Below are 21,966 nucleotides of genomic sequence, written 5' to 3'. Positions count from 1 at the left end.
GGAGTTTTTTGTGATTAAATGAGTGCGTAAGAACTGCAGTGGAATCGTTAAGAGTGCGTAAGAACTGGATTGAGATTTTCGATACTCGCTACCGATAGGAAATCATCGATTGGTCCCGGCCTTATATCGATATCAGCTATATTTGGAAAACATCGATGTTGGCATCGGGGCAGCTCCACCTCTATTCAGTTCGTCTGTGCGAAATTTAAGCAATTAATCAGCGAGAAACCAGCAATGTCCGCGATAGCTGGCACCCACATTCGCCTTAAAATGTGCGGTTAATATCCCCCCGCGAACCGCAACAAAGCGGTGGCCAAACAGTCCGACAAAAGCGACAGAAAGAAGCGAGAAGAAGAAGGCAAGAATTAAACAAGTTTGCGTGGAACGAAAATTGTGTGAAAAGAAAGCCACGCCGAAATAAATGCAATGATGTTTAGTGTTTAAAGAAATTAGCCAAGGAGTTTTGAGTTATTTGGAAGTCCGTTGTAAGTGGGTGTGCGTGTGTGCCGTGCGAGTGCGTGTGTGCTTGTTGTGAGTGGAGTGGAAGTGTCTCAGTCTGAGTGCAAATGAAGTTGGCCAAGCCCAAAACGAGAATTAATTAAAGCAACTAAGAAAAGTGCCCTCTTGGAGGAGGAGGATTAAATACACCCAGGGGTCAAACAAGCCGATCGGGAGCAGGACGAAAAGGACGAGAGAAGGAGCCAAAATATGGGCGAGGAACTGAAAGTGGTGCTGCGCCGCAGCGAGCAGCATTCCGGTTTCGGGTTTTCGCTGCTCGGAACCACCGGACCGCCACATGTCATCTACGACATCGTCGAGAATTCGCCGGCAGCCGATTGCGGAGCGGTAAGTAAAATGCAGGCATACTCCTTTATCCTTCATCCTTTGTGTGTGTCATTCCCGTCTGGGACAGGAGTTGCCCAGTCTCCACCCACTGGTTCCTGCTCCCCCACCCATCTATGACTTCATCAACCACCCGGCTATGAAAACAGCAACAGCAACAGCTCCCTGCTGGCCTCACTTTTGGCACTGCTACATTTAGCTACAGTATAACTTCCCTAGAGGAAACGTCATAAATGTTCATATGGTTCGAAACATTTAAGATAGCCTGGAGTTTCTCAAGATAAAATAACCCGTTCTGAATAACTAACCAATAAATATAAACAAAGATTTTTGCAATGTATATAAATATGAATTTATACATTTTCCCCTATTTTATGAACTTTCCTAAAAGATCGATCCTTTAATTTCCTAGAAACAGTGAATGTTTCTAGTTCTGACTCCCTTTGACGCATTTTTCGTGGGAACCACTTTTTGCACTTTCACAGAATTGATGTGGTTGCCTATGCCATCAAAAGGAAATGTACACATAAAATATAAATTCATTTTAAATTTTGGGCAACCAATTTATTTTCATAAGATAATTTGTTTTATTTTAAAAGCATTTAATAAACAATAAGTAAGGTGTATGTCGTCCGTCATTCCATATTTTGTTTAGTGAAAATAGTTATATTCCATGAAATGGTATTGACATTTATTATTTTTCTTAGCGTGGAAACATTGCTAAACAATTCGAATGAATTTTGTTTCTATAAATTGATAATGATTTATACATTTTTTTTAAAAATGTACACATTTGTGTACATACGCTTAAAAATTGGATACATTATTTCTCATTACTTTTTATCTACTTCTGGTACGTCTATGTGTGTGAATAGATAAGAACCTTTTTTGTATGGAATATGTTAGTTCTAGTTTTAGAAGTTTGACTGTATGCAAAGCGACCCGCCCCTCATCGGTTGATAAGAATGTTTTCCACTTTTCCACTTTTTTTATGGTGATGACCATGGCTGTATTGCTGTCTGGCGTATGTGAAAGCATTTCAATTTGCACAGCCACAAAAAGCGAAATGAGAGTCCTCCGTTGGCGTGTCATCATTGTTTGCCGCCCGTGATGTCATCGTTGTTTTAATTGATGGGAGAAGGGGGTGTCTGCGGGTTGGGTAAGACACACAAAAGACACTGTATCAATTTTCTGGCTTGTTTTACTTTTATTTACTATTTACTGTCATCGCATCGCATCTCAAAAGTTAATAGCCGAGTTCAAAAGAAAACAAAAGCAAGTAAATAAAGGGGACAAAGTAAGACAAATATTTTTAAAATAAAATGTCAATATGTGTTCTGTTGCGATTTGATGTCAAGCCAATAGAATTACCCACAAAATGATTATTGGAATTCTCTACAGAGAATAGGACAAATATCTGCTTAATTTATTTCCATTTGAAATGATAGATGTTTTTGCTCAGGTACAAAATTAAGAACAAACTCAAACAAAGAAATAATGTCTTAAGAATCTTATCTCAGTAAATTAGTAAACATATGATTAGAAACTGTCTTTTTTGTAGTCATTACCAACTCAGATTTCAGGGAAAATTGGCTGAACGCACCCAGCGGAAATTGGATAAGAATGGGCCTTACGTGGGGCCCATTTCAATTATTATTAATTTCTCGGTGCAACTCTAATTCGAAAGAAGTGCAAGGCAAAGTTAACGTATCGACAAAATGCAAATGCAGCGCTATAAAAAGCCCTGCAAAGACATTTAAAAATAAACTCACTCATGCCGATGCAAACACACAGACAGACTCAAACTTACTTTGTAATTATCGGACGTGGCAACAATAAACGATTTACACGAAACCAAAACCAAACAAAATTCTCCGGCTTTGGTTTTTTAATTTATGCGCCCGACCACCAAAAACACCGAAAACTTGGTCCCGAACAAACAACAAACTAAATGCGTGAAAGCAGAGTGCAAAAAACGCGTTGGGAATTTTAAATTGTTGAAATTATTAAGTAATTCCACACAAGCCAGGTATGACGAAGAGCAATACAAATGCATCGGGGTAATTGTCTTCAGGCAACGAACTGACATGGACATATATGAACATATAAATATCTATAAATATATGTGTATAGATGCAGCGGCACGCACTTTTTCAATTTCTTATCGCTTTCGCTTACAACTTGTTGTTATTTTTGTTGCCCGGCTTGTTTTGTGGTTGTTTGACTTGTCTTGTCGTCTCTCTATCGCGCACTCCTTATAAAGTGGGTGTGCAAGTGTCACTAGGCACTTTGGGTATCCAAAAAATATAAAAGTTACATTGCTATCAGTTGACAACCTATACAACCGATACAAATTGCAGTTTTCTCATAACCCTTTAAGGTTAAATAAATAAAACATTACACAATTAATTAGTTTATAAATGTTTTAATTTGTTCATATAGTTTGGAATAATCATACAGTTTCTGGAAAAATTAGATTAAAATTTGCACTGTAAACTGTTCAGGTTAAAATACAGCAGTTACGAAACACGATAGATTATAAAGATTATAACCCCTTCCAATCTTAAAACCTAATGAGTAACTCACACGTCGGCCCCTCGAAGGCAATTAATTTTACTTTTTATATGCCGTCATTCTGGTTGCGGTATAATTTTATTTTTCAATGAATGCACAAGCGTACACACTCAACTGGGTGTGTGTTCAAAACTGTATGTACATGTGTTTGTCCACGCTGTCGTCGGTTGTCTTTTGTCGCCTTCGCTTTTCCTTTTCCATTTCCACTTCCATTTTCTTTCCTTTTTCTTCTCTTCGCTGCAGTCTCTCGCTGTTTGTTGTTGTTTGTCCATGCATTTTCTTTGCGTTTGTTTATTTTCCTACTTCTCCAACTTGATAATATCAAGTATGCTCCATACTCGCACGATGACAAAAGTCTGTGCGTTCGGAGTGCATTAATTGTGCATTAATTGCGCAAGGCGAGTAAAGTACTTACACTTAATTCTACTTCGTTTTAAGCAGACTTTCTAATAAACCAAACCCCTTTGGGATTTAAAAAAAAAAATATTCTTCTCTAAAAGTGTCTACGAATGTTTATTTCAATTATTATTTTATTTTTTAAATAATATTTCTCCAGTTTTTGGTATGATTACCAAATATATTTGCCATCTTAGTTTGTAGAATAAGGAAAAAAATGTGCATTTTAGGAAATGGTCAAGAATAGGAATTTTACTCTTTAAAGCGTAGTAGAAGCTCGCTGTTCTAAATGAAAATTAATTCTTGGGTTAATCCCCACGCTAGGGATTTATATTGTTAAAAATCCAACCTGGTTGTTTATGTTTTAGAAATTATTTATATTTGCTTAGTCATTAATCTTTTAGGGTGCCAAGTAATTGGCTCTCCTCTCGCCTCTTAAAAACATGTTTGTTCTCAGCTGTTCAAGGAAAAGAATTTAATATTCGGATTTTTTAGGGCACACAAAAAATCGGAAACAAGCAAAAAATAAACCTTTCAAGCATCAGATGTGTATGCCTCGCCAGACTTTTTCGCTGTCACTTGCGCCCCCTCTCCTTCGAAATTTGTAGCTTCTTTTGTTCTCACTGGCGTTGTTGCAAAATTCTAACGTTATGCTTAATTACTCGTTAACTGGAAATGACAAACGACTTTTCGCTGTTGCCGCTTTTGTTGTCATTGTTTCCATTGTAGTTGTTGTTTCTGCCAGTTGTGTGGCTCCGCCCGCTGCTAGTAACAAATTAATTGCCACCGACAAGTCGCAGACGACAAAAAAGAAAAAAAAATAATGGAAGAAGCTCTTGGCTCTTAGCTATTTATTGATTTTCCGCCTTGAAATGGGCATGTGTTTGCTGCTGCCATGATCGGGAATCGCTCCCCTCGTTCTTTGGCAAATTGTCGGTAATGACAATTGACACGTTCAAGAAGTCCCAACAATAGTAATACAAAGTCGAGCAGGTCGGCCAACTTCAAGCTCTGAATAGCACAATCCAACAACAAGCATTCACTCGATTACAATTGCGAGATAGAAGTAAATGTCAAGAGATTGGGATACCGCTTAAGCTTCTGCTTTTAATGCTCTTTCATTGCGTAGTTTTAGTTATAAACTATGTTTGCAGAAAGTATCATTTAAACATTTATTTTCTTAAAATGTCTCCTTCAGCTTATGACTAAACTATCAATTTTAGATTCAGATATTTTCTGAATGGTTTTAGAATTTTTATAAGTAAGCAATAGGTACTCCGATATTGACTGCTGAACTAAACAAAAATACAAATGTAGGATTACTTCTTTGATAGGGTATTTCAATTGCAGCTCTTGCGATTTGGGACTTTCTGTCCATAAATTTGCCCCCCTCTCATTTGTTTCACTTGGAGTCAAAAGTGCAAAAAAGAAGAGTAAACTCGCTTTAATTGAATTACAAAAGTAGGAAAATTGCGCACGCGTTTATTAAGTTGGTTTTCTTGCTGCTTTTTGCTTTCTGCTTGATGGCAGTCGGCCCAGCCCAACTAAATTCAACCCGGCTGAGTTTAGTTCCATTCGACCCGGCTTTCCTTGAGGTTGAGCTTTGGGGGTGGTACTTCTCCCGCTCTTGGGAGGTGGAAATGGAAACGGAGGAGGAGGTGGATGCGAAGGCGCTTGAGGAGATGGAGGCCTGAGGTGTACGAGTAGCTCTGTGTGCGCGCCGCCGCTGCGGTTCGTTGCACGCCACGGCACAGCGAGCAGCAGTAGAAGCAGTAGCAGCCACTATAACAGTCAAAGAAATAATAAGAACAATAAGTGCATAAGGCACTCAGCTGGCCAACAATCCAGAGATGCCAAAACTAAAAAAGAGTGGCATTTAGCTACCTGAAGCAAATATAAAGCTTTATTTAGTTATATGTCCAGTTAAGACTAGGTCTTCTCTTTAAATTGCTATTCTCTTAACTTATTTTCTTGCCAGTTTATTGATTCAACTTAAAATTTGAACCCCTAAAACCTCAAAGATTAATTTTCAATATATTTAATTACTTTAATTTTAATATATTTATACCACAAATAAGTAATATGTTCCTTATTTTATTCATCAAATGATGATGTAGACAAAATTTAATTAACCTTTTAATGCATCTTGTAGTTTAAATCCACATGTGAAGTATTTTGAGATGTCAGAATAATTTTTGTAGATTTGAGTTAGTCTCATAGGTTTAAAATAGCTTGCTTTAATAGAGTATCATTACTTTGTAAACCTCCTTTCTCATTATTATATTTGTTTGTGACACTCAATTTTCTTTTATAAGCCTAGAACTCGTCTAAATTGGGCTTCTTTGGCTATAAAGCCGCCAAGTGGTCGGCTCTTCCGTACTGCCTGACTCAGATTCAGACTCAGGCATGCAAAAAGTGTTGTAGAAAGCTTAGCGGCGAGCGGTAGCAGTAAACTTTGCGCTAAATCTCGAGCATTTATATTTGGCGTTGTTTGTGCTCGCTGGCTCGCTCACTCATCATTTGCCCACTCGCTCGTTCGTGTGTGCGTCCAAGCATTGCAAAGATGCAACAAATGCAGCACAGGCAGAGGCAACCGAAGAGGCAGCAACCGTCGCAGGCGGGTGCAGTGCATCCGAGTCCGAATCCGACTGTGCAGCCACTTGGCGGCTGTCTGCCTGCAAATGGAGTGGCAGCACTTCTCGCCCCATCTCATCTCACCTCGCCCCATTGTTTCCTTCCCTTTTTTTGTGTTTGGAATGCTCAATTAGCCGGCTTGCTCTACCCCCCATAGTTGGGAATTTATTCTCCCTGCTCTTTTTTTTGTTTTGCAAGTTTCTGGCCCACATTTGCCATTTTTGTAAATGCTGCGCTACCAAGGCGAATGCAAATCAATAACAAAAATAAACCCTGCCTAGGCACACTGTTTGAAATAGGGCGAAAACAGTTTGAACACCAATAGATGCACGTAAAAGAAGTTGTTAAATTCTGATTGAAGTTTGAAAATGAATGTTTTAAAAGTCAAAAAACAATATTGTTTTTAAAATCGAGATTAAATAGATATTTTTTTTAATTTCATATTATAAATAAAACATATGAATGTGTATAAAAAAATATTAATTTAACTATATAAATGTAACAAGTCTTTTTCTTTAATCATTTCTAGTAAAATATACAAAATAAATATTACTGAATATTGAAGGAGTTTTATGATTCATTTTAAAATCCAAGTAAAAAGAGGTATCTTAGTTCAAGTAGAAATGATTCCCTCAGTGTAACATAACAGTCTAATAAAACACACACAAATACAAAAACATTTTGTTTGAAAAACATTTGTTGTTTGTGTCTCTACTTTTCGTTCTTGTTGCAGTTTCATTTTTACGCGTTTCGCACAAATGCAAATCCCGCACGAGCCGCACTCTCGCAACAGCCGTAAATTCCATGGTTCCACGGACACACACAAACATCCCGTCTATTTCGATTTTCCGGCATAGAAAGTGCGCAAATTTTTCGGATATTTACATTACAGAAAACACAAAGTAATAGGGGGGCAATAAAGCAGGCTAAATCATTGATTTTAAGCTTGCGATAAAATTACTTGTGACGTTGTAGATACTCGACCTTGAACCATAAGACAGACCGAGTGCAAATGAAATTAAAAAATAAAAGCTTATTTGCTAGACTGAAGCTTCAAATATCAATATACCAAAGGCTCTTGCCATATGACAGAAATATGTTGTTACTTGAATTACATTTAACTCAATAATTCGTTCTGATTTTAGTCATGATGCACGTTGTATTTCTAAAGAATTTTCCTGTTAAAACTAATAAAAACTGTTAAAAGCTTGACGATGATTTTCTAAAACGAAAGATTTGGAATAGCAGGATAGAATACCCTTTTAAAGCATCTAAAATGTACAGTATCTTAAATTTACTTACGATATAATGACTATACTTTGCCCACACAAAGTGCAGGGCATAGCATCAGTGAAATCTGTGTCCGTTAACATGGAAAGCGTTTTAATTAGGCAGTTAGAGATTCAGCAAACAACCTGCCCTAGAATCCGGAGAGAGCGCATCGAAAAAGGTTTAGTTTCGCAAAATGCTAAGACTATTTCCCAACCCCGAACCAGCCCACATCTATAAATGTATATGTGTCTATGGTGACAGGGCGTGAATCACTCAATTCACGTCTACAATCTCAAGTTGAGCCATTGGCATAGTTCTGTGCAAGTTCGCACTTTATTAGCATAATGGGTCGGGTTCCACACCGACTCGCATCACCGGAATTATTTAGCTAAGCGGGGCAGCGATAGCATCGCAATCGCCATTCAGACCATTCACCGACTTCCGATTCCCGCGATTACACAACACCCACCGGAGCATGATAATGAAATAAACCAATTCATGCTAATTTGTTGCTCCCCCTCTTTTTATTTGGTGCAAATATGAAAGGAAATCCACAATGAATGTGCCTGCAAGGTCGTCAAAATAAATAAAACAGCTCGGTGGTAGCTTGATGGGGCTATGTATATGGGTATTTGCTTGTGGGCTTTTATTTATTTGATATCTTATTGTCCAGGGGCTTCGCACATGTTTATTTGGCAAATACGATAAGAGATATCGCCGCATTGAGCTAGATGGGAAACCCTTTGTGCCATAATTCAAAGTCGTTAATTGGTGTTGGGGGAATTTAATAACTTTGTGGTTTTTTATTTACTGGACACACTATATGGTATTAAATTAGAAGTTAAAGAATTTGTTTGAATTTCGCTTATTTACTTTCAGAAATTACAAAAGTATTATATTTCATATGTTTTTGAAAATGCTATATAAATTATGTTTCTCTACTGCATAACAAGCACATGAATCTATATATATTATTAGCTAAAATTAGTGTAATTGCCAACTCACCGCTTTCCTTCGATGTTTTTTCCCATTTTCCATATAATAGGGGGTGTGATTGATGTCCTAATGTAAACCCTATACCGCTAAGTGCCGTGATGAAACACAGAACGAGTAAACAAAGCCGAGGAAGCCGTGTAGAATGCAAATAGCCAAAGAAGTGGCAAAATCATTAGTCCAATAACAGTGAGCCATAGGTCCCCAGTGTCTGGCTCTATCCACCTTGCCACTTGTGGGTCTACCGACTACGGTTCGGTTTCTGCGGGTCTCAATATTTTTTCCGTTGAGTGCGTCATTTGCGACGCCCACGTGAAAAAGTGGACGACACTTGCGGTCTGGATGGCTTTCTGCCTTTTATCTGCCTGCCTGCCTGCCCCAACATTGATTTTGTGGGCTCCGGCGAAAAAGAGGTTAGTGGGTTTTCCTATTACTGCAGTCTGTCAACGACTCTGCGGCAATAGACGTCCGTCCTACATATATATATATATATATATATACAGCCGTATAACGGTGAAGGTAGTGCACGGAACCGTACTTGACTAGGTCGTCGTAGTCGCTAATACAATCAATCAATCGCCTTGTTTACCTCCACACAACCGCGTGGGCGAGCTGTTGTTGCTATTGTTAATTGATATTGGTTTAGTTCGTGTCAATAAAGCGTCATTGAACCAAAATCAAAACATACACAAGGAGAACCCCAAAAAAAAAGCCATTGTTCACTTGGCATTAATTTAGGCTTCAAGTACTCGGTAATTGAAAGCCGAATGTGACGTGAATGCTTAATAGCATCGGGTAGCCGAGTGTTATCAAACTTAATGGCTTTAAAAGCGATTATTACGACAAGGAATTTCTTGGTAAGGTTTTCTTTAATGTCGTTTTCCCTGAAGGGAATTCCCATAAACATTTTTTTTAGGAGTTGTGTGTTTTTATTGCCAAGTAAAACTGATACATCCTCTTCATAATTAAGAAATGATTTTGATTTTTATTTTCCCTAAATTCCCTTTATTAAAACAGGAACTTGTTTGTATAGAACCATTGAGAATTATTTTTTGTAATAGTAATAATTAGCACTCTCAAACGCAGTATTTGAATTGAAGCTAACAAAACCAAGAATGGTATAAATGTATATAGGTACTGAAATTTTAAAGATTTATTTGGAACTTTAATGTGTGGACATCTCATTGCGAAGCAATCTCTGTGATGGCTGTTTTTTCTCCCCCAAAGTGAGCTTATCCTCTTGTGGTCGTATCGTCAACGCCCAGTTGACTTTGTTTTCCTTTGGAATAGGGGCATGACATTGCGGATAACAAACAAGACTGCCGACCAGACCAAATACGCCTAGAATGGAATGGGTCGTAGGCAAGGCAGGAGAACCTCTCTCCCCAATTGTCATTGGTGTCGTTGGATGGGAAAACAAATCAATTCGAACCAATTTCAATTTGAGCAGCCAGCGATGCAGTGGTGAAGAGAGGGGTCACAGAGGGGTCACATGCAAGTGAGGGCGTGGAGGCGTCAAGGGGTGCAGGCGGAGGACAGGGCGGCAGCCGAGTGTAACTGATTGATTTAACTTTTAACTGTGCAGCCTGCTGGCTGTTGGTTGTTGCTTGCCGGTTGCTGGTTGCTTGACTAGCTTGACTGCCTGCCCGACTCAACAACTTGGGCCCCAGGGGGCCCACCATCTCAATTCCAGTATACAGGCGAGCTTACCGAAGAAGAATCTTCTTGAACTAGCTCTTTAAAGGGAATTTTACAACACGAATGTCTTCAAATCTATATTGCATTTACTAATACTTAAATATTAACAGATATGAATTTCCCTACCCCAATCCAACTTTTCTAAAACACGTCACTTTTTAAAACATCTAGGGAATCCTAACCAATTTGGACTTTAAAACATTTCAAATTATTTCAGAAGAAACTCTCACACTTAGATACAACTTCATTTCTTTTAAAATTATTATTTGTATGCTAATCACCTTGTAAACAGCCGAGGTTTTTATGAGTTACTGGGACATCAGCATAACTACACATTGCTTAATTTCAATTAAAATTTGAATAATAGTATGCTCTACATTTGTTTGTATAGCAACTGAAGCTCTGTAAGGTTTTCAATTTAAATGCAAATTAAAGCCTTGTTACTATGTGAACATAACTATGCATACTTAAAATGAGCTTAATAAATTGCAAATGTATTTAGTTCGAGCTACAGGGGTTCCACTGTAAACACATCTCGCAGCTATCGTTCGCTGCTCCCCTTCGTAGCGTGAAAGTGAAATGCAAAAGCAATTTCGTTGCATGCGCGTAGCTGTGTGCACCTGCTGGTTGATGGTGAAGTGCCTAATCGAATCTGGGAGAGCTTCCTCGGCGCTGTAAGCCATTAATCGCGGCTTGTTATCAAAAGGCGGCGAACACGTTTCCGAAGTGGCCGAAAGAGTGGAGAGTTCCTTTGTCGTGTTATGCAGATGCTGCCATGGGGGAAAACATCAAATTTGCATTACGGGTTTGACTTTCTTTTCGCCTAGAAATTGCAAACGGGGTGGCTTGACTTTTGGGTTGGGTTATGTAACCCAGCTTGTCGACATTTTCTGGGCGGCACAATTAATTTAAGCACGGTTTTAATTGAATTGCATCGCAGCCCGCGGCAATGGCACCCACTCTCTCGCTGCAAAGTTTTCTGGGCTTGCCGCTCGCTCTCTCTTACCCCATTTGTCCCCCCATTTCTCGCTCTCTCGGCCATGCAGACGTCTCTCTTGCAGACCACACAGAAATCGTGGCTTCCATAGCAACGATATAGTGAGAGCATAAATTAGTGCGACTTTTAGTTTTAATTGCCGCCCGCAATTCGCGTCAAGTGTCTCCGAAGGAAGCACACACCCAGCTTAGTACAATATAAATGTGCACCACGCCATCCTGGGCATTTATAATAAAAGCCCGGGGAAAGTCAGGAAGCCCGTGGAACTAATTATGCAATAATAGTATAAAAGTAATTTGAGCTTCTTGTTGTGGTGTGGCTCTTTTCCATGAACCCACGAGGCGCGCGTGCCGCGTATCCAAAAATCCCCACGGCTAGGGCATAGCATATTTATTGAATAATCTATGAGTGCCATCCGGAGGTGAAGGTTCCACGTACCACTCAACCCCGGACACGGACACCAAAAAGCTTCTCTGCCACTGCTCTCGTACGTCAGCAAGTAAATAAGGCGCCAATGTCGTCCCACGTTGTGATTTCATGCTGTTTTCCCTCCGCATTTCCACGCGCGTTGCGATGGGCCCATCGAGAAGAAAATTAAAAATAGTTTACAAGTGCCGACAGCCGGGGTTTTAGCTCTGCCTAACATGCGAATAATAATAACAAAGAGGCAGCTCGAGTCGAAGGAAAATCAATAGGCTTTGCGTTGTCAATATAATCGAGGGGCACTGCCAGTGATTCTATGCCTACTAAATGGGATTCTTCGGCTTCTTTTGCAGGTTGAGGCCGGGGATGTCATCCTTAAAGTCAACGGAACGGATGTCCATCGCTACACAACGAAGGAAGGTGAGTGCTCACGGGGATTAATGGGGGAAGAAAGCTGTAAATAATTAACTGAAACGTATTTTTGAACAGTTCTCAAATGCCTGCGCCTGTCGGAACAGCTGGTGACCTTGGAGCTGAAGCGAGGTAGGTGAAAATGTATATCACTCCTCAAGGATCCAAACCAGTTTAGAACCAAATCAAACTAAACTGAAGCGAACCGCTTTACCATTTACCACAAAACCACATATGCATATACATACAAGCGTGTGGAATTTTACATTTAAACAGATCTAAATTTATTTTGAGTAATTTTTAACAAATTTGGCTAACATTTTTTGGAGTTTATTCATTTGAAGTTAAACTTATAAAGTTTATCAGACATTTCAATACGCTTTAATAACTTTTGTAGGAACGTACTTCTCCGTTATAAACCAATGCGTATCTATATTTCCAAAAATATTTACTTAAAGATAAGTTTATATTAGTATTTTTCAATTGGAAAAGTCAATTAGCTTTATGAACTTATGCATAACCTTTTAAACACAAAAAAAAAGAATTACTAGATTACAAACTGATTAGAGAATGTTTTACAAATCACAAACCATATTTAAAAATGAATTAATCAACCATTGCATTTTAAATAAAAATCTCGTAAAATCGATAATTAATACTTATATTTCTCCGATCAGATCCCAAGCTCAAGGCGCGAATCAAAGAGCAGCTGGCCAACACCCAGAGTCCGCACTATGTGGACATTGAGTCGCCGAACATCTACGACTACCACAGCAGCAGCACCAACTCCTCGCCAAATCACCGGCCAAACGTCGGTGGAAAGGGGGCGGCGACCACGCCCTCGCAGAGTGGACTGCGCTACAAGTCGCCCACGCACTTGCCCTCGCTGCGCCAGAACTCATCGCCACTGCTGGCGAGTGGATCCACCACGACCACGACCACCGCCACGCATACGCACACCCACAGTCGCAACTCCTCGGCCAGCTCCACCAAGATTAAGGTGGTGGAGACGAGCATTACCACCTCGATTACGGGCATAGTGGGTCCGACATCGCCCACTGGTGGTGGAGGTGGCGGCGGGGAAGCCACCTCGCCCACCTTCCGCCCCTCTCGCATTCCACAGGCGCTGACCAAGTGTGCCGTTCCCAAGCCCGTGCCCGTCCTCCATTCGCCCCAGAATAAGCGGCCACGCCCCTCGCAGATTCCGACAAAGGCGTCGAACGGAAACGGGAACGGGCATACCGCCCAGCTGCCGCCGCAGTCGCTGCAGCACTCGAACAGTTACAGCGGCAGTCCAGTGACCCGGCAGCGGTTCACGGATCGGGATCAGGAGCGCGAACCGGAACCGAACTCGGCGCCACCGCAGCCGGCGAAGGCGCCTCGCTTTGAGGCTTACATGATGACCGGTGACCTGATCCTTAACTTGTCCCGGACACCACAGACCAGCAATCCTCTGCCCGCCCAGGCCAAGAAGGTAAGGAATTGTTAATCAGCTGAGATGCATTAACCAAAACCTTTCCCTTTCCAGGTGGACAGTCTTCGGGATTCGCCCAGTCGCCTGGTCAATCAGCGTATCAATGGCGCCCTAGCACCTCGTGCCTCCGGTGAGTCCTCGCCCACTTCCTCCTCCTCGGTGGACTCGCCCACCAACACCAGCTCAGATTCGGTGAAGCGCGAGGCGCAACAGAGGAAACAACCACAACAGCAGCAGCAACAACAGCCTCACCAGCAGCAACAACAGCAGCAGCAGCGAGACAGCATTAACAATAGCTACAACCGAAAGGATTCACTGACCAACGACACACTGCTGATGTGCGAGGAGCTGGAGCAGGACGAGGAGGGCGAGTACGTCCTGGAGGAGGACAACAAGCAGCAGCGCCACCGCCAACAGCAGCATCGCTATCGCCAGCAGCAGAATCAGCAACGCTACGAATACTACCAAAACGAGGACGAGCTGGAGGAGGAGCAGGAGGAGGTGGAGGAGGAGCGGGAGGAGGACCAAACGCACTACGACATCACCAACATCGATACCTACCAGAGTGGACTGGGTCGGGGCGATGAGGATGACAGCGATCGGCAGTGCCTGGTGGACGACGACGACGATGATGATGCGTACGACGAGGAGAACGATGCCGGTGACGAGGACTACTCCACCAACTCGTTGGGCTCCGGTTCGGCCAAGCAGAGATTGCGGGCGCTCAAACAGCGTACCGCCACCCGCCAGCAGCAGCGAAATCGTGATGCCGTCGACTGCGCCGGTCGCTCAGGATCGGGATCTTCGTCCACCACGGTCAAGAGCGAGGCGGGCGGCTTGGGCCCGGACGAGACATCCTTCTCAGTGCCAACTTCTCCGATCTCACTGTCGACGCCACTGATCGACAAGGAGACGGCCAACTCGGTGCCCACCAGCCCGGAGCCCAGCTCCCTAGCGCCGGAATCGAGCAGCGGAGCTGGTGCCGGAGCAGTGGTGGTGCGCAGACACAACGGGCATGTGGTGCGGAAGTGTGATGCCGCTGGTTTCCGCACCAGCAAGTCCGAGGACCATCTGCAGCAGATCCAGCGCGAGGGCATCGCCGCCGTGATACCTATCGACATCGATGAGGATGTGAATAGCTCGCTGAACACGTTGTTGGACACGCGTCAGGACTCCGAGGACTCTCAGGTGAGGCGTCGACAGGCTTAGGTACTTCCATTAAACGAAGGATAGTCCGCCGAATAGAGCTAGCTACCTAGCCCCAGACTAGACAGCGAACAGTCGAATTTTCCTTCAGCCAGATCTCCCCTCGAAACACTCGACACTCGTAGTTGATGAGTTATTATCCCACTACCCGTTTTCAAGTGCTTTTGTAGAGTTCGGATTTTGTTAACTGGTTTCTGTAGTCTGTTGTCCATATATGTGTATGCGTGTGTGTGTAGCCATTGCATTGTTCTATAAGCAATTCATACCATCCAGTCATCCCTAGACCTAAACCCAACCCCACCGTTTTTCTTGCTCACTTGTTACTTTGAACTTTCCTACTTAACTTAACTTACTTACTACTAAACAACTCTGTCTATCTTACTCTCTTGTTTCGGATTTCTTTCTTCTTTTCGTTTTCTCGTTTCTCTGTTTCCTACTTTGACTCTTCTCGAATCGATTTGATATGCGCAATTTATTGTCCCCCGTGAGCTTTCTAGTCGATGGCCACTGTAATTGTAAACAACTCGTCATTGGCCTCAAACAACAACGAGGGTGAGCAGAGCGACAACCGCAGCAGCAGCAGCAGCTCCAGCGACAACAATAACTGCAGCAGCAGCAACATCAGCGAACCAGCAACATCTGTTACTGCAACAGCAACTGCAACGCCCACGACTGCAGCAACAGCGGCGAGAACGATGAACTGCAGCAGCAAATTAAACTATATTTTATGCAAAAAGGTTGCCATTTGCATAGTTGGCATGCTGATTAATGTGACTTTTGATTTCGATTTCGTTTCGATTTTGCCACTTTTGATTTGTTGCCTGCGCTTGGAAAAGTTTTGTATGTAGAAGATGAGAACCTCTCGACACCAAACGCTTGCCCATAACGTACATACACCACAACACACGAACCAAATGCATAACACCAAAGTTTCTGACACTCACACAAAACAGACACCTACCGAACGCTTTCAGCACTCGGGAAAATTGTTTAAGACTCCTCAGAGAGATTGGGCAACGGCAAATGGAAATTCGAGATCTGACAAAAAATCCATAGAGCATAAATATCAATTAATGATAAAACCCTTGTTTTTTTGCATTACTAATCTCTGGTTTGTTGCAAATCCTAGGCATCGGATCGCGATCGGATCGTGTGGACCTATAATGCCCCACTCCAGCCGCACCAGCTGGCGGCCCTCCAGCGACAGCAGCAGCAGCAAGAGCAGCAATTCCAACAGCAACAGCAGCAACATCAGCAGCAGCAGCAGCAACATCAGCAGCAGCAGCAACTCTACGGTCAGCAATCGCATTCAAATTCACATTCAAGTTCCATTAGTTCGTCGCCCCAGCACTCGGCTGTGGGCAGTCCGGCCTCGCCCACGTCGGTGTCCTCGTCGGTGATGTCGTCGTCGGGCTCGAAGGGCGCCCTGGGCCTGGGCAGCAGCAGCAATGGTCCCATGGCCGCCATGCAGCAACAGCAGCAGCGGGAACAGGGCGGCCAGGTCGCACAGCCGCCCAGCGGGATTCCCGGTCTGCTAAGCTGCCCAGGTGGCGGGCCCGGGAACAATGGTGGTGGTGGAGGTGTTGGTGGTGGTGGTGGCAACAACGATCAGAGCGTCTCAGAGGCCATTTCGAATATATCTAGTCCCGACTACCAAGACGACGATAACTTATTGAGTTCTCGCGATATTCTAGGCGGCATGGTACTTAGCGATCCCAGTGACTCGGACTCCACCATCCTCGTCTCGGACGCGGCCGCCCTGCAGCGCCAGCAGCTCAAGCAGCAGTTACGCGCCCAGCAGCAACAGCAGAGGGACAGGGACAGGGAGCGGGACCGGGAGCGGGACCAGTCCGAGCACAAGGTGGTCATCCAAGTGCGCGGCCTGGACAGTAACAGCAGCGGTGGTGGCCGCTCCGAGGAGGATGTGGTCACACTGACGGACGAGCCGCTGGGCACGATGGCCATCGGTCTGCGGGACGCCTCGCCGCCCGTCTCCGATGATGGCAGCGATGTGGAGTCCCTCCACTCCTATCACTACTCTCCCAAGGCCGTGGACATGCCCTCGGCTATTCGCCTGGCCAAAAGACTGTACTCCCTCGACGGTTTCAAGAAGAGCGATGTGTCGCGACACCTCAGCAAAAAGTGAGTAGATGCCGTAACTAAACTGCCAAAACTAAACTTGCCTTCCATTCACAGCAACGATTTTAGTCGCGCGGTGGCCGACGAGTATCTCAAGCATTTCACGTTTGAGAAGAAGTCACTGGACCAAGCGCTGCGTGAGTTTCTGCAACAGTTTTCGCTCTCCGGCGAAACGCAGGAACGGGAGCGGGTGCTGGTGCACTTTTCCAAGCGCTTCCTCGACTGCAATCCTGGCACCTTCAACTCGCAGGACGCCGTACACACGCTGACTTGTGCCATAATGCTGCTGAACACGGATCTGCACGGCCAGAATATGAATCGCAAAATGAGCTGTGCGGAATTTGTTGACAACCTGGCAGATCTCAACGATGGCGAGAACTTTCCCAAGGATGTGCTCAAGTCTCTGTACCAGGCCATTAAAACAAAGCCGCTGGAATGGGCGCTGTTAGTTAAATAAAAGGATTTGGTTTACTTACATATTTTAACTACGATTTATTCCCTCAGAGATGAAGAGGCTGGCGATCTGCAGCAGCAAAGAGCCAACAACAGTGCCCTGTGTAATGTGGGTCAGAATCCATTCCTCGATCCCCCGGAATTGGCCACGGCTGTGGAGTACAAAAAGGGCTACGTGATGCGAAAATGCTGCTATGACAGCAGCTTTAAGAAAAGTAAAATATTTCAAGAGTTCCTTAAGGGATTATATTATTTCTCAATCTTTGTATGTACAGCTCCTTTTGGCAAGCGTTCCTGGAAGATGTTTTACTGTACGCTGCGTGATCTTGTGCTGTATCTGCATAAGGATGAGCACGGTTTTCGCAAGAGTCAAGTGAGTTCTAGCTTATAATATAAAACAATCCTATAAGTAATCCATAATATCCAACTCTACCCACAGATGTCCGACAATCTGCACAATGCAATACGCATACATCACGCACTGGCTACCAAGGCCAACGACTACACCAAGAAGCAACATGTGTTCCGCCTGCAGACGTCCGACCAGGCCGAGTATCTGTTCCAGACCAGCGACTCCAAGGAGCTGCAATCGTGGGTTGAGACGATCAATTATGTGTGCGCCGCTATATCAGCGCCTCCGCTTGAGGGCGGTGTTGGCAGCCAAAAGCGGTTCCAGCGTCCGCTCCTGCCCAGCAAACAGTCGAAGCTGATGCTGGTGAGTAGAGATAGGTAGTTGTTTTATGTACGATTGCTAATATTACCTTTTTCACAGAAGGAGCAGTTGGAGTCGCACGAGGTTCAGTTGGCCCAGTTAGACCAGGAGCTCAACGAGCACAAGAAGGGTCCGATTCCCAGCAAAGGCTTACCTTTGCAGAACTACAAAGAAAAGGAGAGCTATTTGCAGTACGAAGTAAGTCTTAACTTTATGCCTTTCGAGTGGAAACGACCTTTAGTTTAACCATTTGTACTTCCTATAGCTGCGTCGCTACCGCACCTATGTAAGCATCCTGAGCGCCAAGATGCTGGCGGATCAACAGCAGCTGGAGCTGCAGGCTCTGCAGCCGGCTCCAGCGGCGCACGAGGAAGAGGCCGACACATTCCCAGTGGGCAACACCACCACCTGCACGCCACCCACGCCGCAAAGTATTAACCAGAAGGAGCAGCAGCAGCAGCAACAGCCAACGAACAGGTACAGTCAGCAGCAACGCCCTAGCGGCAGCAGCTCCTCGTCCTCCAGCAATATGCAGCAGGACATTGGCTGACGCGTAATGGGAGTTTTCTCAGCTTGTGTGGTTTAAGCGATCGCTCCGATCCATTCGTTATGTTCTGTTCTTATCCTTTGCTATATGTTCCCTTGTATTTTTTTCCGCTTTCGTTGTTTTTTTGTGTTTAGCTTTTCCGAAATTCCCTCAATGTTGTGTTGTTTGATCCGCAGTTTACCCCGGATCTCGGTGTCGACCAACAAGGGTTGGCACAAGCTGTTCTGGGACTCCGTTTGCTGCGGTGTTCTGTTGTGTTGCTGGCATTACTGTGCTGTTATCACTGTTATAACCTAATCCTTTCTTTGTGTAAATATATTTCGTGTGTGTTTTTGTTTTGTTTTGCATTTTGCCCGAATCATAATTGAGACATTCCCACAAGTACAAGCTTTTGAATAATTTTGAATAGTTTTAACTACGATACGTATAACAATAACAGAATCCAGACTTAAGTGTTGCGCGTAGGCAATTAAAACCACGAGGAAACGGAGACGGAGACCCCTAATGTAATTAGTTTTTATGTGAATAATGGTTTTATTTTGGAAGCAACCACAAAAAACCACACAACATGCTGTGAAAACTCAATGAACAATTCGAAATCGATAATTAGGAATTTAGAAAGCAAAACGTTCACCCGTTTAAAAAGATTTAAAGTCAAGATTGGAATAGAATAGAAAACAGTTTTTTGTAGCACTTGTAGCAATCTAAAGTTTTGGCGTTATATGTACTTATACATACCGAAAATATATTTAGAAACGAAATTAAACGAAGAAATGTAGAAAACACAAATGTGGTTCATTAGTAGCAAACGTTTACGTTTAAATCTAAGCTAGAGGCATTCCAAATATACATGCAAACAACATACTCACAAACAAAAAAATTGCATTATTCAAGTTTTACAATACCCGCACACATCCCAGCAGATACGAGATACAATTTTAAGTAGACAAAATCAATTAATTAAGCCCGGGACTCATCCCACACCCACTCAAACCACACTAATTGCTGGCTACATTGATTGTAACATATAAGACTCATGCTAACCCGACGACATTTGGTGACCCCGACCCCTACGTGAACCCAAAGCAGTTGCCGTTACTCGTTACCCGTTGCCATTCCGTTTGCGTTAATGCGTTCTACCCAATTGCAAGTCGAAAAACAGTGAAAAGCAAAACCCAAATGGAAGAATTCTTCAATCTTACAGATGGTTCGATGTCTTCTGCTGCTGTAGCCCACTCTGGCGGCACTTGATCCATTCGAAAAGCCATTAACCAACTTAGTCTCTTGCCAAGATTTAGCACCAGCCACACAGCACTCGAAGCACCACTTCCCGGAGGCTAGTGATCCGCTCCATGAGGTGCTCCTTGTAAAATGCCCCTGACCACCGCCTGTCTTAAATGTGAGCAGGCCGAGGCCAAATCTCAATGTTAATTGTTAACTCTTCAGTGTCTAGCTTGGCTTAGTGCGAACCCAAACGAATATCCACCATCTGACACTCCGTTTTTAAGTTTCCAATCACGATTGCTAACCTCGCTTATCGTTCTACACTTGCAGAAAAGAGAAGAAAAAGAAATAATTACGTTTTGTTTCGCTCTTGATTTCGATCATTTCAAAACTCGCATACCAACACTCACACCTTCACCACCAATCCCCGCCTCCTGGCCATCGGTAAGTGCCACGCCTAGATTGCAATTACCATTCAATTCGACGACTTATGCATGTAACTATCTTTTCTCTCCCCACCAGAGAAGCAGGCGAATGAATGAATTTGAATAGAATACTCCGAAATGCCAGGCTGCCATCGCCGGAAACACAGACTACAGAACCACACACCCCACTCGCATACTCAGCACCACTCACCCACCCACTTACACTCAAGCGCTGCGGCTGTGCCGTGTCTGCCACTGAAGAAATTCGGAATCTGTACACATTCAATTACTTGAACCCCACTCCGGGGGTTAAGAGGAGATCATTTGAGATAATTAGACTACCAACACGATAATTAACGAGGGAGAGTTTTACGTTTGAAGGTCGTTCTCCAGAAGATATCGGCGTTATCACGTCAATCAAAAGGATTATCTCGAATTCGAGCATTTGATTTCATAAGTATAAAATGACTTATCAAAAATAGTGCTCTCGATATCGGTTTCATCTGATTTAAAGCTATACAGTCTATTCGATTCGAATTTGAATTATTGTTCATTTTTGCTTCGCCAAAGATTCTGCTGGACGACTGTTTAGGAACGAGAATGAAAACTGCTTATACACATAGACTTATTATTACAAGAGTTGATAAACAATACTTACATCATTACCTATGCTATCATTATAAATGATAAAAATAAATTATAAATTATTGAACAATATCTCTACGCAACCAGAAGATGGAACATCGGCAGAAACCGTAACACAATGAGAAAACGAAACAAGAGCATTAGCATTAACCTAAGCAATTACTACCATACCATGTACGACTTGTTTTTGGTCTTTTGCGATACATTATCACATTATCTGTGTAGGTACACTTACTCCAATATTATGTACGGATCAATATATTTATTTAAACAATTATCGGTTGATTACGCGACATGTCCATGTAGCTAGAATATGAAATTGATATCGATTACGGGATAAAGAGAGAAGGAGGAAACAATAAATTTAAATACATCATATATTTTTGAATATATTATAATTATTGTATTGTGTAATTATGTAAATGCAGATTATATAACATTGTTTATAATAATTTTTAACAATTCTACTGAAACGGCAATAAATTCAAAAAACAAACTAACTGAAAAGTGAAAGCAACTTGTCTGCAAACCAATCGCCTAAATGTATGCATATTGTATATTTATTTGGTCAAACATTTTAACTGGCTTACGACGAGTGCATCACTTAGTTTTTAAAGCAATAACCCTTTCGATTACAATTCTCACGAACATTCGTTAAAGAAAAATTGCAAGCAAATGGCGAAAAGGGAAACAAGATGACGAACGTGAAGACGGTGATTTTTATGTGAACATTTATTACTAACTGATAAGCTTTGATTAAATTTAGGAAAGCCGTTATACTATGCATATACACGTATATATATGAACTATATATAGTATATATGAATGCTCATGTGAGCAACCAAACAATTACGATATGAATCATTAAATACTTCCGAAAGCATAAAGCCCCCGCAGTTT

At 42.8% G+C, this 21,966-nt stretch overlaps 1 protein-coding gene across 6 annotated transcripts; it reads left to right on the top strand.

The window, feature by feature from the left end:
• Nucleotides 1–164: 164 nt before the first annotated feature.
• LOC108047413 (PH and SEC7 domain-containing protein) lies at nucleotides 165–21,959 on the top strand. Of its 6 annotated transcripts, none has more exons than XM_017127572.2 (15): nucleotides 165–846; nucleotides 12,184–12,250; nucleotides 12,320–12,373; nucleotides 12,919–13,715; nucleotides 13,770–14,903; nucleotides 15,419–15,658; nucleotides 16,051–17,063; nucleotides 17,118–17,504; nucleotides 17,565–17,728; nucleotides 17,789–17,886; nucleotides 17,953–18,228; nucleotides 18,286–18,423; nucleotides 18,491–18,702; nucleotides 20,327–20,440; nucleotides 20,519–21,959. In XM_017127572.2, the coding sequence occupies exons 1-14, from the start codon at nucleotides 709–711 to the stop codon at nucleotides 20,346–20,348; spliced, it is 4,740 nt and encodes a 1,579-aa protein (XP_016983061.1). In that variant the 5' UTR covers nucleotides 165–708; the 3' UTR covers nucleotides 20,349–20,440; nucleotides 20,519–21,959. The 6 variants fall into 6 exon arrangements, with proteins under 6 accessions (XP_016983061.1, XP_016983060.1, XP_016983057.1 ...); XM_017127571.2 differs by lacking the exon at nucleotides 15,419–15,658 and having other exon boundaries at nucleotides 16,051–16,216; nucleotides 16,616–17,063; nucleotides 20,519–21,956; XM_017127568.2 differs by lacking the exon at nucleotides 15,419–15,658 and having other exon boundaries at nucleotides 20,519–21,957.
• Nucleotides 21,960–21,966: the final 7 nt, after the last annotated feature.

Source organism: Drosophila rhopaloa, unplaced genomic scaffold (genome assembly GCF_018152115.1).
Source record: "Drosophila rhopaloa isolate 14029-0021.01 unplaced genomic scaffold, ASM1815211v1 contig_167, whole genome shotgun sequence".
Lineage (NCBI taxonomy): Eukaryota > Metazoa > Arthropoda > Insecta > Diptera > Drosophilidae > Drosophila > Drosophila rhopaloa.
Note: the sequence above shows the minus strand (reverse complement) of the source record. Positions and strands in the feature narration are given on the sequence as shown.

Coding starts and splice junctions, on each gene's coding strand:
- LOC108047413 (XM_017127572.2), top strand. CDS start 709: ATGGGCGAGGAACTGAAAGTGGTGCTGCGCCGCAGCGAGCAGCATTCC. Junction 15,659..16,050: donor ACTATATTTTATGCAAAAAG/GTTGCCATTTGC, acceptor TGCAAATCCTAG/GCATCGGATCGCGATCGGAT. Junction 17,729..17,788: donor TGACAGCAGCTTTAAGAAAA/GTAAAATATTTC, acceptor TTGTATGTACAG/CTCCTTTTGGCAAGCGTTCC.